We start from the raw sequence: 18,463 nt of genomic DNA on the forward strand, positions 1-18,463 counted from the left end.
AAAAGCAAAAAGTCTGATCAATGCCAAAATGGTACCGATAAAAACTGCTGATTATCATCCCCAAAACTAATAATAAAAAAAAGTTGTATGTGTACAGACCTAAAATATCAAGGTAAGATGTCAGTTTGGCTTCATTGAGTATGAAATAAAAAACATTTCACCTCACAATTTTTTCTTTTAGTTTCGCAGCGTATTTTAATAGAAAAATAAATTAGTTATGGCCATGAAAATGCGAATAGGAAAAAAAAAAAGAAAAATTAAAGCTGATCCAATCCTGAAGGGGTAAAATGACAGTAAAAGCCCCACTAAATTTCCTTCAGTGGATCTGCTCCACCCAGATTCAACGTTAATTTTGCATAGAATTTTCAGCCAAAATAAACTTCTAAAATTCAAAGTTCCATTGGCTAATGGGCTTTTTTGGGCAGATTCAGCTATAAAAATAAAGATGTTCATTCTTTAAAGGGGTTTTCCGGTGCTTACACATCTTTTCCCCTATCCAAAGGATAGGGGATAAGATGCCTGATCGCGGGAGTCCCGCCGCTGGGGACTCCCGGGATCATGCATGCGGCACCCCGTTTGTAATCAGTCCCCGGAGCGTGTTCGCTCCGGGTCTGATTACAGGAGACCACCGGGCCGGCGGTGTGTGATGTCACGCCTCCGCCCCTGTGTGATGTCACGCTCCGCCCCTCAATGCAAACCTACGGGAGGGGGCGTGATAGCCATCACGCCCCCTCCTGTAGGCTTGCATTGAGGGGCGGAGGCATGACATCACACGGGGGCGGAGGCGTGAAGTCACACGCCGCCCGCCCTGTGGTCGCCGGTAATCGGACCCGGAGCAAACACGCTCCGGGGACTGATTACAAACGGGGTGCCGCATGCATGATCCCGGGGGTCCCCAGCAGGGGGGACTCCAGCAATCAGGCATCTTATCTCCTATCCTTTGGATAGGGGAAAAAAATGTGTAAGCACCGGAGAACCCCTTTAAGGGGAATTCAATTCCTTATTGGAAGCTCCGCTATGGAAATTACGGTGTGAGAAATACACTGTTTTAACCGAGCCTAAGACTGTATGCTATTAAAAGCACAAGCTCAACACAAACTCACTAGAAACCATTGCAAGGATAATTGACTGCCCCCTATAATGACAGAATTGTTATAAACTACAAGTAACTAAACCACTAATAAAAACAAGATTATATTGTAATAGATACACACGGATAGAGTAGAAGTGCAAACAATGAAAATAAAAAGCATCATTTTAACATGTAGAATGAGTAGCACAATTTTTATTCTGTTTTTATGCATACACATTCTTCTTGTCAAGGAAAAAACAGGAGAGAAAAATAGCAAAGAAGACAGGATGGGAGTCTTGGAAGGACGAAAGAACAAGATCTTGGAGAAAATTTAAGAGTATGACATCAGGTGTTCTACAATACTTTGTTCTATGGAAAGGCACTCTGCAAACTATTGGAGGTATGTGGGAAAATCCAATAAATAAATAAAGCTAATAATAAAATGTAACTCCAAGGAAATCACGCTGTCTACTCAGGAAGCAACACTGACTGATAATCAATTTCACATGCTGTTGTGCAAATGGAACAGACAACAGGTGAAATTATAGGCAATTAGCAAGACACCCCCAATAAAGGAGTGATTCTGCAGGTGGTGATCACAGACCCCATCTCACTATAGGTGCAGGCCATGCTGACTACATTTGACTTGACTTACTGACTTGTGGCTGCAATTTAGGTTGAGGCCTCCAGATGTGCTGGTCACTGACCCTGAGACGTCTGGACTGGACTCGTCAGAAAGTGAAACACAAGAGAGAAAAGAGAGAGAATGTAGTACCCCCCCCCCCCCCCCCCCCCAGCAAGGAGCCCATAGGCCAAATGCTGGTCAACTGGTCACCTGGTTCTCTCTGGGTAACAAACATATGACTTAAACATGTGACAACATTATCATGTGACTAACAATCACGTGACCCACTTCAAAGGGCCTTTACACTTAATATACAACCTAATCACATTATGGGGGAACACTGCAGGAGAGCCCTGAGGACGTACAGATACTCAACCAGACAGGACTGTAGGAACATATCCCGCACTGGGACATCAGAGTCAGCGTAGTGTCCAGCGCATGGAGGCGCTACCAGGAGACAGGCCAGTACATCAGGAGATGTGAAGGAGGCCGTAGGAGGGCAAAAACCCAGCAGCAGGACCGCTACCTCCTCCTTTATGCAAAGAGGAACAGGAGGAGCACTGTCAGAGCCCTGCAAAATGGCCTCCAGCAGGCCACAAATGTGCATGTGTCCACTTAAACGATCAGAAACATGAGGGTGGTATGATGGCCCAATGTCCACAGGTGGGGATTGGGCTTACAGCCCAACACCGTGCAGGACGTTTAGCATTTGCCAGAGAACACCAAAATTGGTAAATTTGGGACATCATATCTCGCTCCATCCACCAACGCCACATTGCACAACAGACTGTCCAGGAGTTGGCAGATGCTTTAGTCCAGGTCTGGGAGGACATCCCTCAGGAGACCATCCTCTACCTCATCAGGAGCATGCCCAGGCGTTGTAGGGAGGTCATACGGGCACATGGAGGCCACACACATAACTGAGCCTCATTTTGACTTGTATTAAGGACATTACATCCAAGTTGGATCAGCCTGTAGTGTTGTTTTCCACTGTGATTTTGAGTGTGACTTCATATCCAGACCTCCATGGGTTCATACATTTGATTTCCATTGATCATTTTTGTGTGATTTCCTTGTCAACTCATTCAACTATGTAAAGATGAAAGTATTTCATACGATTAGTTCATTCTTTCAGATCTAGGATGTGTTATCTTAGTGTTTCCTTTATTTTTTTGAGCAGTGTAGTTATCTGATAAAGTTCATGATATCCCGGATCAGGAAGGCAAAGAGAGCTGGCTTCAGCAAGGGTCAGGGCCGCCATACAAAAACAGGACCTTGCATCTACCATGTATAATTTAGAATATTCTTTTTTTTTTTTTTTTTTTTCATGTGGCAGCAGGGCCTGGGTACAGCTTTAAAATAATGATATAACTTAGTAGAAAAAAATCGTCTTTCATGAATATGTTTTTAATTTCTGTCTTATACAGGTCAATTTGGAACTGGAATACAGTCATACTTCACTTTCCTGAGGTTCTTGGTGCTCATGAACTTTGTTACATTCCTCCTTATTGCTGGATTCATTGTGATTCCCAACATCGCTTTTAATGAACTGGGTTTACAACAGACCTTTCCCATTTTTAACATTAGTGGTAAGTTTTAAACTCTGCAAGTGAGTTTGCAAATTGAATTATAAAAAAAATTATTGTCATTAACAACTTCAGGACTGCAGGAACATTTTCACATTTAAGACACTGTATTCTGAAAGTCAAGGGACTGACAGAGGGATCCATTTTCCTTTCTTTAGCCACCTACATAATTTTGACTCCAAAAAAGGGGGGGGGGAAGAAAGGGGGATTGAAGGATGAAATGTAAGGTAAACATTGACTGGGAGAGAGAAAGAGAAAATGAGCAGTGTGGTTGGATCTGGACCGAAAGTTGGATTTTGAGGGGGAGAGGAGACAAATGTTACTTTTCTAGCCTGATTGGTACTAATGATAGGAAGGTTTATTTAGGGGGGAGGGAGGTGGGGAAGAGGAGGAGAGGTAGTATTAGATAAGGCTAAAGGTGTATTTAGATGACGAGGGTCGGACAGGGCACTGGAACCAGATTGGAGAAATGTATAGGCGGGAGGGGAGGGGTAAAAGGAAAATTTTTCTGAAATATTGTCAATAGACAAAGAAAAATGTAAATGTGATTTTATATATGGTATGTGTAATTGTATTGGAAATAAAATTAATTTAAAAGGGACAAAAAAAAAAAAATACTGACTCCAAAGCCAATGCTTGATTTTCTTTCACTTGGGGCAAAGGCTCATTTTATTGTATGTAAATACACTGACCAAGGCAAAGTGATTTTTTTGTGGACCCCCCCTAGCAGTCAGAACCTGGGGCACATTTCCCAGTTGCCCTCCCCTAGTTACACCAATGCTATTGACCGGGTGTTAAACAGTTGGGCTTGGAATTGATGTAATGTGCATATCATAGCAGACACAGGTTGGCACAGCTCCTTTGTCCACACTAGATGTAACTATACACTCAGTGGGAAGGCAGTGCCAAAAGGAAGTACATCTATGTCCAAATGCAGCAAGGAGTTTAACTGTTCTGGTTTCATTAAATGTAGCTGTGAATGGTTGCTATAGGCAAGATTTCTTCTGTAATAGTTCCAGGAACTAAGGCTTTCATTAAAGGCAAACATGATATTGTGTTAATGTGTTCGCCCATAAGGTTAGTTTAAGCAATCATATAACATTACAAAAAAGGTCAAACCTTAAGTTTTGTGTTCAATTTTTGTGAATATTATGGGAACATCCTGGGTAAAACTGATGTATTGTGTTATGATAAGGGGGTAGTGCATGGCTTGGAGGTCCATTAACCCCTTAAGGACCCAGGGTTTTTCCGTTTTTGCATTTTCGTTTTTTCCTCCTTACCTTTAAAAAATCATAACTCTTTCAGTCTTTCACCTAAAAATCCATATGAGGGCTTATTTTTTGCGCCACCAATTCTACTTTGTAATGACATCAGTCATTTTACCCAAAAATCTATGGTGAAACGGAAAATCAATGTGAGACAAAATTTAAATTAAAAAAACGCCATTTTGTAACTTTTGGGGGCTTTCGTTTCTGCACAGTACATTTTTCGGTAAAAATGACACCTTCTTTTTATTCTGTAGGTCCATACGGTTAAAATGATACGCTACTTATGTAGGTTTGATTTTGTCGTACTTCTGGAAAAAATCATAACTACATGCAGGAAAATTAATATGTTTAAAATTGTCATCTTCTGACCCCTATAACTTTTTTTATTTTTCTGCGTATGGGGCGGTATGAGGGCTAATTTTTTGCGCCGTGATCTGAAGTTTTTAGCGGTACCATTTTTGCATTGATAGGACTTATTGATCCCTTTTTATTCATTTTTTCATGATATAGAACCAAAAAAGGGGAAAAGAAACCACTTGAAAGCGGACCGTGTATAAAATAAAATAAATTTTATTTAGGATAATTCAAAGACATGTAAAAATACACACACAGCGTGGACAAACAAAAGTGGGAACCAGGGAGCAGGGGGAGACAAAGAAGGGGGTAAAAAATATATATATATAGTCCAGGTGTGCTAAACAATGGTGCAAAAAGACAGGTATATCAAAGTGAAATTGAAGAGATTATATACACATAAGGCACATATAAGGGCAACATTGCCTCATAAAAATAATAAATATGCACTTGTCAATTGCAGTGCAAATCACATGATTAAAGTGCCAAAAACAAGCAAAATAGATAGATAAGACCAATATGTTTGAAAAAGCACACAAAAGCGGATCGCAATGAGAACCACATGTAATAGGGGCATGAATCAATAGAACTCCCTCCGCTCCCCAGTTACCCACCAGACCTCCAACGCGTTTCACCCAGCGGGGCTTTCTGCACAGTACATTTTTCGGTAAAAATGACACCTTCTTTTTATTCTGTAGGTCCATACGGTTAAAATGATACCCTACTTATGTAGGTTTGATTTTGTCGTACTTCTGGAAAAAATCATAACTACATGCAGGAAAATTAATACATTTAAAATTGTCATCTTCTGACCCCTATAACTTTTTTATTTTTCCGCGTATGGGGCGGTATGAGGGCTAATTTTTTGCGCCGTGATCCCTTTTTATTCATTTTGACCAATGATTTTTGAATTTGGCATTTTTTGGCGCACACGCCATTGACCGTGCGGTTTAATTGACGATATATTTTAATAATTCTGACATTTCCGCACTCGGCGATACCACATATGTTTATTTTTATTTACACTGTTTTTTTTTTTTTTTTATGGGAAAAGGGGGGTGATTCAAACTTTTAATAGGGGAGGGGTTAAATGATCTTAATTCACTTTTTTTTCCACTTTTTTTGCAGTGTTATAGCTCCCATAGGGACCTATAACACTGCACACACTGATCTCTTATACTGATCATTGTTATCCCATAGGGACCTATAACACTACACACACTGATCTTTCACATTGATCACTGGTTTTTCATAAGAAACCAATGATCGATGATTCTGCCGCTTGACTGCTCATGCCTGGATCTCAGGCACTGAGCAGTCATTCGGCGATCGGACAGCGAGGAGGCAGGTAGGATTTCACCGCGGCTATCCCAAACAGCTCCCTGAGCTAACCGGCATGGTTTCACTTTCATTTTAGACGCGGCGTTCAACTTTGAACGCCACGTCCAAAGGGTTAAAAGCGCGCGGCAGTGCGATCAATGCCGTGCGCTATTAGCCACGGGTCCCGGCCGTTGTTAGAGGCCGGGCCCGACCCGCTATGACGCGGGGCCACGCCGTGGCCCCGCGTTATAGATCGGGAGCGGACTCAAGGCGTACAGGTATGCCCTGGGTCCTTAACAGGTAAAAAAAAAATCAAGGATCAATGCATAACAGAAGGTATACGTTTTGCCTGAGTTACCCTTTAAAGGGGTACTCCCATGGAAAACTTTTTTTCTTTAAATCAACTGGTGCCAGAAAGTTAAACAGATTTGTAAATTACTTCTATTAAAAAATCTTAATCTTTCCAGTACTTTTTAGGGTCTGAAATGGTTTTCTTTTTGGAACACAGTGCTCTCTGCTGACATCACGAGCACGGTGCTCTCTGCTGACATCTTTGTCCATTTTAGGAACTGTCCAGAGCAGCATATGTTCTCTATGGGGATTTTCTCCTACTCTGGACAATTCTTAAAATGGACAGAGATGTCAGCAGAGAGCTCTGTGCTCATGATGTCAGCAGAGAGCTCTGTGTTATAAAAAGAAAACCATTTCCTCTGTAGTATTCAGCAGCTAATAAGTAATGGAAGGATTAAGATTTTTTTTAATAGAAGTAATTTACAAATCTGTTTAACTTTTTGACACCAGTTGATTTAAAAAAATAAAAAGTTTTCACGGGAGTACCCCTTTAGCTAAAAGTACCCCTGACCTCAGGGCTCCTTAATATATCCATCCCTGATGTAGGGTAGACCATTTACAATATAATGCGATAGGAGTGGTCTTCAAGTTATTCTTTCTTCTTTCTTCCTAGATAAGTGTTTTGAGTACAATCCGAATCCACAAGGACTACAGAGATTTTACATTTATATTATGGACATCCTCATGGGAACGGTGAGTATAAACATAGACAGTATGTTTATTCTATGACATTTAATGGCTTAGTCCTTGGTTAGTTTGATATGAGCAATGAGCTATGAGTTGGATCATTAGACCTGCAAATCTGGCTCGGACATTCAGCTCCCAGTGCAGGAAGGTTTGTACAGAGACTCTGCCTGCAACTGAAGTCCAAGCTGTATGATAGGACAGGGAGCCATTGGTTCTGTCCTGTTGCGGGCTCAGTGTTTTTTTTTTTTTAACTATGTGTGCAACACAGTTGAAAGCCATGCACTTGAGGGATCCAGGACATCTGTCCCAAATATCCCCAGATGGGCCCCCAATCCCTTGCAAATTGTTAGGATTGGGGGCCCATCCTGAAATATCATATGCCTACCTAAAAAGATGCATTCATAGGGAATGTTTAAAAGTGTTAAGAACTGAATACCAGATAAATGGCGCAAAAAGTCTTGAAGACAGGAGAAGATTCATCTTGGATCGTTGACAGGACATAGTACATGGGTAGATTTGAAGACAGGTGAGAGTGCGGATGTAGGGAAGTACTGTGGAGAGCTTTATGGTGAGATTGAGGAGCTTATATTGTATTCTAAAGTGAATGGACATCAATGCAGTTAATGGCAGAGGGAACGGGTTGGGCAGAAAGAAAAGTCTGGCTGCTGGATTCAGGATGAACTGGTGAGGGGAGATTCTGGAAAAGGAAAAACATGTTAGTAATAACTTATTGTGATGTGGTGAACCATGAATTCACGAACAGGATAGTATAGACTTATCTAGAGATCCTTTTAGTATCACCATTTTACTTTACTTTATTATGCATCTATTGACTATGCATTAATTTTCTTTTTTTTTTTCTTGACTGACAAATAGACTATTATTCGACTAGAAGTATGTATAATGACTTGGATGTTTCTACATACCAGAATAATAATCTCAATTATTATTTTGTTTTATACAGCATTTTCACTATACAACATATTCATTACCTAAATTATACACTTGTTTCGGATTAGTTTGCCTGAAGCTCTCTGACCAATGCCTTAGCTACTAGGGTATATTGGTTCTACACTCTTACCCCTAGAACTCTAACTAGACAACACTTGTATACTGTTACCTTTCTGGATACGTGCATTTTACTGAGCTACAGGAGCATCTTCTGGCCAGGAAGAGCATCCTGAACATGTAGGAGACAAAAGAACACATTAGTGCATAGACAGTGGTATGGAACTGCAATATAGCATGTCACAGTCCCTAAAGCTTAAGTTTTGTATTGTGTGAGATATATATTTTTGCATTAGGTGTACTGAAGTTTATTGTGAAGTACACTAGTGGAAGTTATGAGATGTACTATGTGTACATGATATTGGATGAAGTCAGTCTTGGTATCTTATGGGAATGTTTCCCATTAGGTGTCAGTGAGAGTGGCACAAATGTTACTCCTAGAGGAGCTGGGAGGGCACCTTGGAATAACCACTATAACACCTGAAAGAAAATGTTACCTTGTGTACAGAAACTGAGGTTCCTGTACAATAAACACCTACATTTATTCAACCTTTTACCATAAACCTTTTATTTAACCAGACAAAAAATTTCAGGTACTTTCACCTGCTGTATAAGTGCAAATCTTTAGCACACAGAAAATATATTACTCTATGGATCTGTACAGCAAACAGTCACACAAGGATCAACAGTCCACCTGTGCTAAGAGTCCATATTTTAACACGGCTGCTACCAAGGCCAGACACACACTTAGGAATCTCCCAGAACCAGGAGTCTCTCGGCCAGGGGCCGGGCAAAAGCTTGAGTGGTTGCATTGCTTAACCAGGAACTCTTCATGGCATAGTCCTGCCAGGTACCTTTCTTGAACAGGTTACTTAATAGCATAGTCTGTCAGGGAAACAAAGGTACTGGGTACCAGATAGTTAATAACAAGCAAAACAAGATATCAGCAGCTTTACATGTGGGATCTTCTGGAACCCCACCCTCACCTGCCAGGATTCTTTCTCCTCTTGAACATGAAACGAAGAGAGCAAGGTGGGTACCCCTTCATGGGGCTGATGGCAGTGTCCCACACAATATTAGTAAGCTTGGACTGCGACACAGAGGGGTTTACACTTACTACAAAATTAATGGCAGCTGCTGAGGCCACTGGAACTCCGGTTGGTGCCGGTTGATTCGGCCTTACCTCCTTCAGTTGGTGACTGTTGGTTAGGCCAAACCTCCGGGCATGGAGTAGGCCTAGGCACTTGTGAGGTTGGTGAATTCAGGTAGAAGAAACAGACATGGTCGCACATCTACAATCTTGTATAATGATCTAATTGCTTCTCAGCATAATATCAAAAACTAACAGGTTGTTAGTATACATTTTTGATCAAAAAGTACAAGCCCACTCGCCACGTCAAGGTCACCTATTTAGAGTGGGTCCCTAACGTCCCCAGCATAAAATGGCGTAGCACTGGGCGGCGACCACCACCGCCGTGACACCAGTGCCCACGGGTGGGAAACGACCCACTGGCAGAGCGGCTCCAATGCCACTCAAACCAGTCTATGGGTCGCACCTCCCCACAGACACGGCGCCACGGCAGCAACGGACGCCGCACAGCACCACACCAGTGTGAACAAGGTGTAACAGCACACTTACCATGCTCTCCCAGTCAGACTGGGAGGCTGCTAGGAAAGAAATGGCCCTTGTGTAGCTAAATACTACTTGTGAGGTTGGTGCCCACTGGTTAGGCCAAACCTCCTCAGGAGGAGTAGGCCTGGGCACATCTTCAGATGTGGAGACATCATGGTGGAACCTTGGCTGGCTTTTGTGATCCATGATGAGGGTGCTGACTCTTTCCTCTTCTCCACAGGCTGTTGTGGGTAGCCTTGTCTGCCTGAGTCCAAACGGATCCCCCTCCCAGTCTTCAGAGGGAAAATAGGCGAAGGGGAGTTGAGTCGGGTTCTTGGGCCTTGTGACTGCTGCGGCCCATTCTCCCCGCAGACTCTTGACCGGGGTGTACTAAACTATCTCCCCTGCCTCCAATGAGTGGTACTTTCTGGGCAGGTAGTCCTGCTGCACAGCCCTCCGGTTCACCAGGATGGTCCCCCCATGCCTGCAATCTTGGAGGGTACCAAATCCCTGGCATTGTCAAATTTAATGACAGTAGCGCGTCGGTGCTCTAGCGGTGCTTCACCCTCTCGGGGGTAATCCCACATTCTTATATAAAGGGCCTCCAGCTGTTTGGTATCCCTTTGTTGCTCTACCCTCACTTCATAGGGGAGATTCTTTGGCGCATAACGCTCCCTGTGCTGGGCTCTCAGCTTTTCTATAATTTCAGCAGTTTCAGCCTCCCTGCAGGCCCTTTCTCTCTGGGCTGTGGGGACCGGTGGATGGGACTTCCCAGGATGGGGGAAAACATGGTCCCACATATATTGGATTAACTCAGGTTCATCCCCGAACACCCATTTTGGAAGAGGGGGTGAGCGTGGGCGTGCACTCGGCAGGGGATCTCTGGCTCTGGGCTAGATGAGGAGGAGAAAGCGGCTTCAGCAAGAGTACTCACATCTGATTCCTCCGTTGGGATCTCAGCCCAGGACCCCCATGTCCGATGGTGAGGGCACAGTCTCAACGGTGGTGCTGCTGGCGATGTCCCAGGTGATCCCCCTTTTGGGGTAGCCGGCCACTCGTTGTCCTCAGGCAGCGGTGGTAGGTCGCAGGGCCCTTCGTTGCTGATGGACAACTGCTGCAAACGATCGGCCAAGTCTTGAAAGAGTTGCGCTGCGGCCGTGACAACTTTTCGGGCGCCATCTTGATGCTCACACCACGTGTAGCACTGTGCTCCGCCATGTCTGTACTCCTTGCTTCCATCTCCAGACTGAAGAGGTCCCGCTGCGGGGCTTCTTTTATGTGAGGCTTCCACAAAATGGCTGCCGGCCGGAAGGATGTCATCAGTGCAGCTCTGACTTCCCGTCCCCGGCGAACATCATCAGAAGATTAAAGTTCAACCTCGGCATCAGCACGTGTACTTGATGTCCACGCCCAGGGACGGGTCACCTATTTAGAGTGGGTCCCTAACGTCCCCAGCATAAAATGGCGTAGCACTGGGCGGCGACCACCACCGCCGTGACACCAGTGCCCACGGGTGGGAAATGACTTACTGGCAGAGCGGCTCCAATGCCACTCAAACCAGTCTATGGGTCGCACCTCCCCACAGACACGGCGCCACGGCAGCAACGGACGCTGCACAGCACCACACCAGTGTGAACAAGGTGTAACAGCACCCTTACCATGCTCTCCCAGTCAGACAAGGGAGGCTGCTAGGAAAGAAATGGCCCTTGTGTAGCTAAATACTACTTGTGAGGTTGGTGCCCACTGGTTAGGCCAAACCTCCTCAGGAGGAGTAGGCCTGGGCACATCTTCAGATGTGGAGACATCATGGTGGAACCTTGGCTGGTTTTTGTGATCCATGATGAGGGTGCTGACTATTTCCTCTTCTCCACAGGCTGTTGTGGGTAGCCTTGTCGGCCTGAGTCCAAACGGATCCCCCTCCCAGTCATCAGAGGGAAAATAGGCGAAGGGGAGTTGAGTCGGGTTCTTGGGCCTTGTAACTGCTGTGGCCCATTCTCCCCGCAGACTCTTGAATGGGGTGTACTCAACTATCTCCCCTGTCTCCAATGAGTGGTACTTTCTGGGCAGGTAGTCCCGCTGCACAGCCCTCCGGTTCACCAGGATGTTCCCCCCATGCCTGCAATCTTGGAGGGTACCAAATCCCTGGCCTTGTCAAATTTAATGACAGTAGCGCGTCGGCGCTCTAGCAGTGCTTCACCCTCTCGGGGGTAATCCCACATTCTTATATAAAGGGCCTCCAGCTGATTGGTATCCCTTTGTTGCTCTACCCTCACTTCATAGGGGAGATTCTTTGGCGCATAACGCTCCCTGTGCTGGGCTCTCAGCTTTTCTATAATTTCAGCAGTTTCAGCCTCCCTGCAGGCCCTTTCTCTCTGGGCTGTGGGGACCGGTGGATGGGACTTCCCAGGATGGGGGAAAACATGGTCCCACATATATTGGATTAACTCAGGTTCATCCCCGAACACCCATTTTGGAAGAGGGGGTGAGCGTGGGCGTGCACTCGGCAGGGGATCTCTGGCTCTGGGCTAGATGAGGAGGAGAAAGCGGCTTCAGCAAGAGTACTCACATCTGATTCCTCCGTTGGGATCTCAGCCCAGGACCCCCATGTCCGATGGTGAGGGGACAGTCTCAACGGTGGTGCTGCTGGCGATGTCCCAGGTGATCCCCCTTTTGGGGTAGCCGGCCACTCGTTGTCCTCAGGCAGAGGTGGTAGGTCGCAGGGCCCTTCGGTGCTGATGGACAACTGCTGCAAACGATCGGCCAAGTCTTGAAAGCGTTGCGCTGCGGCCGTGACAACTTTTCGGGCGCCATCTTGATGCTCACACCACGTGTAGCACTGTGCTCCGCCATGTCTGTACTCCTTGCTTCTATCTCCAGACTGAAGAGGTCACGCTGCAGGGCTTCTTTTATGTGAGGCTTCCACAAAATGGCTGCCGGCCGGAAGGACGTCATCAGTGCAGCTCTGACTTCCCGTCCCCGGCGAACATCATCAGAAGATTAAAGTTCCACCTCGGCATCAGCACGTGTACTTGATGTCCACGCCCAGGGACGGGTCGCGGAGCAGCGCGGGACATTTTCGCATGGAGCATGGCTTCACTGCGGATTTTGCACATTTTCACAGCAAAACAATTTTCGCCTCCCCCCTTACTTTTTCCTGTGCACCAGTGAAGCACAATCTCAATAGCAAAGTCCCGTACACTTTTGTGCACAATGATGATTGCAGCATGCGAAAATTTCAAACAGTCCATATAACACATTTCTTGATAGGGGGAGTACTATTGCTTTAGTAATGGTGGCTGAACAGCTGTAGGCACACACCCGAATCCTGTTCGTGACACCAAAAAGTTATGTGGTAGCCTGGAGGAGTGATGGTGTCTGGGGTATTGCGGAGTGGTAGTGTAGGTTATATGATTAACCCTTAGTTGTCGTGACACCAGGATGCGGTTTCTTTAGGGTAATGGTCCTACCGCCAACTGTCCCAGAAACGGTAGGGAGAAATAATTGAATGTCCACAACGGATATTGATGAAAACCGGAATAAACTTTACTGCATATTTTATGCAACTGCAGGTAACAAAACAGTCTTTTGTAAGAGGACCATGGTACAGGCTCCTCAAAGGTTTGCTGGGACTTCTGAGGTAAATGAGCTTAGATTTGCTAGCCACTGTGCTACTGACTTTAGGGTAATTTTGAGTTGCAGAAGTCACATAGGATTTGGTAGTTTTGAGCTGGATAACTCACGGTTTAGTAGCTGTGGAAGATTTAGGCTTCAGGCCTGGCTTGAATTGTAGAATTGTGCTGAGATGTGCTTTCTTTAAGTACCAGGAACAAGAGAGATGTTGCTTGCTTTGCAACCAGGAACTAAGAGCGAATTTAGTGGCAGCAGCCCCTTATATATTAAGGGGGCAGGTACAAAGCTCATTGGTTCTGCAAACCTGTCAGTCCTGACCTAAGGAACTATGGGTATGTCACTTGACCCAAAGGTCCTTGAACCTTAGCATAACATAATTTTATTTAAAGGCACGTTACATAGGTTTACTATAATTAAATATATAAATATATACACCAGTATACGTTAATACACATTTATATGAGGCGACTAGGGGTTAGCCCTCCAGGAGAGCCCTACTAGCATGGAGGGACTCTGGCTGAGGGGACTTCAGACAATGGGTCAGGACCAAGTCCTGTACCGGGACACCACAGTAACCTAGATCAAAATGAATAGAAGTAAAAAATCTGTTATTTGGTGTCTTGCTGCAATCTTCCTCTATGATTTTTACTATTTTTACATTTACACTTTCTTCCAGGGATTTATGGAGTTAACTTACATGTTTTATGGATTCTACAAGAAGATGTCTGTGAATTTGGCTTCTTTTTCTTATAATATTCCTCTAGCCTATCTTGTAACAACTCTGGTTTACTTTCTTCTCAGTTTGCTGTGGACAGTGACCAGGTAAGAATAGAAGTACGACACAAGAGCCTATTCAAGGGAATAGGCCTATACTGCAATAGCAGACACCATCCATGCACTGGCCCATATTTATCAATCAGCCTGAAACCCTAATTGTCTGTTTTTTTCCATTACAACCAATCACAGCTCAACTTTCACTTTACAAGAGCATGTTAAAATATGAAAGTTGTGCTGTGATTGGTTGTTACTGTGTTTCAGGCAGAATGATAAATCTGATTTCTAATCCTAGACAACATATTTCAAACCCCCAGCCCCTCTTTAAAGGGGTACTCTGGTGGAAAACTTTTTTTTTTAATCAATTTTTTCCAGAAAGTTAAACAGATTTGTAAATTACTTCTATTAAAAAATCTTAATCCTTCCAGTACTTATTAGTACTCTGTCAAGTAAGATAGGAGCAAGTGGCAATTGCTCAACAGCAGCAGACCTCACTAGATAGTGATAAAGTCTTAAGTATAAGGAGGCTGGACGCATTTCAGGATCACCATAGATTCTTTCCTCAGCAGCAAGGGTAAGATATCAATATCAGAATCATATCTTACCCTTGCTGCTGAGGAAAGGATCTATGGCGACCCTGAAATGCGTCCAGCCTCCTTATACTCCGATGTGGCGGTGCTGTAGTGCTGTCTCCTTAAAGATCCGTGTAGGTCAAGTTCACGGTGATGGATCTCTGCTCTGCAGCAGATAAGGGTAACTTCAGCATCCACGTGTAGCAATTGAGAACGAGGAGCTCGCAGATAGACAGAGTATTATCTGTCAAGTAAGATTGGAGCAAGTGGCAATTGCTCAACAGCAGCAGACCTCACTAGATAGTGATAATGTCTTAAGTATAAGGAGGCTGGACGCATTTCAGGATCGCCATAGATTCTTTCCTCAGCAGCAAGGGTAAGATATCAATATCAGAATCATATCTTACCCTTGCTGCTGAGGAAAGGATCTATGGCGACCCTGAAATGCGTCCAGCCTCCTTATACTCCGATGTGGCGGTGCTGTAGTGCTGTCTCCTTAAAGATCCGTGTAGGTCAAGTTCACGGTGATGGATCTCTGCACTGCAGCAGATAAGGGTAACTTCAGCGTCCACGTGTAGCAATTGAGAACGAGGAGCTCGCAGATAGAGTATTATCTGTCAAGTAAGATTGGAGCAAGTGGCAATTGCTCAACAGCAGCAGACCTCACTAGATAGTGATAAAGTCTTAAGTATAAGGAGGCTGGACGCATTTCAGGGTCGCCATAGATCCTTTCCTCAGCAGCAAGGGTAAGATATGATTCTGATATTGATATCTTACCCTTGCTGCTGAGGAAAGAATCTATGGCGATCCTGAAATGCGTCCAGCCTCCTTATACTTAAGACATTATCACTATCTAGTGAGGTCTGCTGCTGTTGAGCAATTGCCACTTGCTCCAATCTTACTTGACAGATAATACTCTGTCTATCTGCGAGCTCCTCGTTCTCAATTGCTACACGTGGATGCTGAAGTTACCCTTATCTGCTGCAGAGCAGAGATCCATCACCGTGAACTTGACCTACACGGATCTTTAAGGAGACAGCACTACAGCACCGCCACATCGGAGTTGCGCTGACAATTCCAGTAGTTGTAAGTATAATTGCTGTACCTGCACCAAGGCAGAGCCGGCTTCATACAGCCCAGACTAACGGAGTTGCGCCGCCGACTCTAGGAACTGCGAAAATCACGGCCGCAATCTACACTCCTGGCTCCTGCTTGCAATTGGAGGGAGAGGTGAGAGGTGCACAGCACCACCGTTTTGTTATTCACTCCTAAAACCCAGTTACAATTATTTCCTTGCCGGACATGGGTGCATAGCGCCGCTGTAACACTTGTGCAGTTACATTGTTGCAAGACCTCTAAAAACATCACTGAACAGTTATACAGTACAGTGGTCCCTCAAGTTACAATATTAATTGGTTTCAGGACGACCATTGTATGTTGAAACCATCATATGTTGAGACTATAACTATAACCTGGTAATTGGTTCTGAAGCCACCAAAATGTCATCCAAAAATAGGAAAAAGTGAGGATTAAAGAAAAATAAGTAGATAACTAATATAGATAAAGCAAGTCCTTACATGTAAATCACTGTCTATTTCAGTGTTTCCCAACCAGGGTGCCTCCAGCTGTTGCAAAACTACAACTCCCAGCATGCTGGGAGTTGTAGTTTTGCAACAGCTGGAGGCAACCTCTTTGGGAAACACTGGTCTATGTAGAGGACAGAAGCTTCTTCAGGGTCCTGTACAGTACACGCAATGTCCTCAGAAAAGGAAAATGGAGCCGCCCTCACCTGATGCCAAAAAGGAACAGCTAACCCTGGTACAGGTAAAGAGTAAAGAACATGTAATATCTCCCTGTACTGTAGGGGGCGCTACCAGACACCAGTCAGTGCAGGCACTTTAGGAATGCATGGGTTTTACCAGTGAAATATCCATTCTGATTGGTCGGTTCTTCCAGCCATTGACACGTTTCGCAGATTCCATAGCATTGTATGTTGAGTCTGGTTTCAAGTTACAATGGTCCAGAAAAGACCATTGTATGTTGAAACTATTGTATGTTGAGGCCATTGTAAGTTGAGGGATCACTGTAGTAACATTTCTGCAGTTACATTACTGAATTACTTTTAAAAGACTTTTTTTTTTTTTTTTTTTTGCTGGATTAAAAGCATCTGCAGGTCATTTTGCCGGATTACTGGACATTTGAAAATTTTTTGCTCTAATTAGAGACTATTGCATCAATTCTATATAGCAGTGGTCTCCAACCTGCGGACCTCCAGATGTTGCAAAACTACAACTCCCAGCATGCCCGGACAGCCAACGGCTGTCCGGGCATGCTGGGAGTTGTAGTTCTGCAACATCTGGAATTCCGCAGGTTGAAGACCACTGCTATATAGTGTTATAAGAATTGCATTTTTAATCAGCAGCAGTCCTCGATATATTGTATTCTACTATTTTTATGCTTTATTGTATTTTATAACTTGCTTATTCGTCATCATATAGCTTGAAGTAAGCCACAAGGGCCATGTAGCTTTTATAGACAGCTATTAGAGATGAGCGAACTTACAGTATATTCGATTCGTCACGAACTTCTCGGCTCGGCAGTTGATGACTTATCCTGCGTAAATTAGTTCAGCCTTCAGGTGCTCCGGTGGGCTGGAAAAGGTGGATACAGTCCTAGGAAAGAGTCTCCTAGGACTGTATCCACCTTTTCCAGCCCACCGGAGCACCTGAAAGCTGAACTAATTTATGCAGGAAAAGTTATCAACTGCCGAGCCGAGAAGTTTGTGACGAATCGAATTTACTGTAAGTTCGCTCATCTCTGACAGCTATATATACATATATAACATCGATATATTTTCAACAACTGTATGTATTGTGATTTTTTTTAATAAATACAATTTTTGTATATATTTATTTACAATTATTGAGACCCAGTATCCATTTAAAGGGGTTATCCAGGTAAAAACTTTTTTTTATATATATATCAACTGGTTCCAGAAAGTTAAACAGATTTGTAAATTACTTCTATTAAAAAATCTCAATCCTTTCAGTACTTACGAGCTTCTGAAGCTAAGGTTGTTCTTTTCTGTCTAAGTGCTCTCTGATGACACGTGTCTCGCCCAGTTTAGAAGAGGTTTGCTATGGGGATTTGCTTCTAAACTGGGCGGTTCCCGAGACACGTGTCATCAGAGAGCTCTTAGACAGAAAAGAACAACCTTAACTTCAGAAGCTCATAAGTACTGAAAGGATTAATATTTTTTTAATAGAAGTAATTTACAAATCTGTTTAACTTTCTGGAGCCAGTTGATATATAAAAAAAAAAAAAAAATGTTTTTCCTGGAATACCCCTTTAACTTCGAGCACAGTCACTTTCTATTCGTCCAGTTCCTAAAATGGAGAGAGTTGTCAGCAGAGAGCACTGTGGTCGTAACAGAAAATAAATCCCACAAGAAAAGAATTTCCTCTGTAGTATACAGCCGCTAAGAAGTACTGGAAGGATTAAGAATTTTTAATAGAAGCCATTTACAAATCTGTTTAACTTTCTGGCACAAGTTGATTTTAAAAAACAAAGTTTTCCTCCGGAGTACCCCTTTAAGAATATAAGA

At 43.9% G+C, this 18,463-nt stretch overlaps 1 protein-coding gene across 2 annotated transcripts in view; it reads left to right on the forward strand.

Moving 5' to 3' along the window:
• TMC4 (transmembrane channel like 4) overlaps window positions 1-18,463 on the forward strand; it is a 75,799-nt gene that overhangs the window by 21,606 nt on the left and 35,730 nt on the right. For both annotated transcript variants that reach the window (XM_056543299.1, XM_056543300.1), the window contains exons 3-6: window positions 1,324-1,472; window positions 3,125-3,286; window positions 7,190-7,269; window positions 14,190-14,335. In XM_056543299.1, coding sequence (XP_056399274.1) covers window positions 1,324-1,472; window positions 3,125-3,286; window positions 7,190-7,269; window positions 14,190-14,335 — 537 coding nt within the window. The remainder of the gene's footprint in view (window positions 1-1,323; window positions 1,473-3,124; window positions 3,287-7,189; window positions 7,270-14,189; window positions 14,336-18,463) is intronic.

Source organism: Hyla sarda, chromosome 10 (assembly GCF_029499605.1).
Source record: "Hyla sarda isolate aHylSar1 chromosome 10, aHylSar1.hap1, whole genome shotgun sequence".
Classification (NCBI taxonomy): domain Eukaryota; kingdom Metazoa; phylum Chordata; class Amphibia; order Anura; family Hylidae; genus Hyla; species Hyla sarda.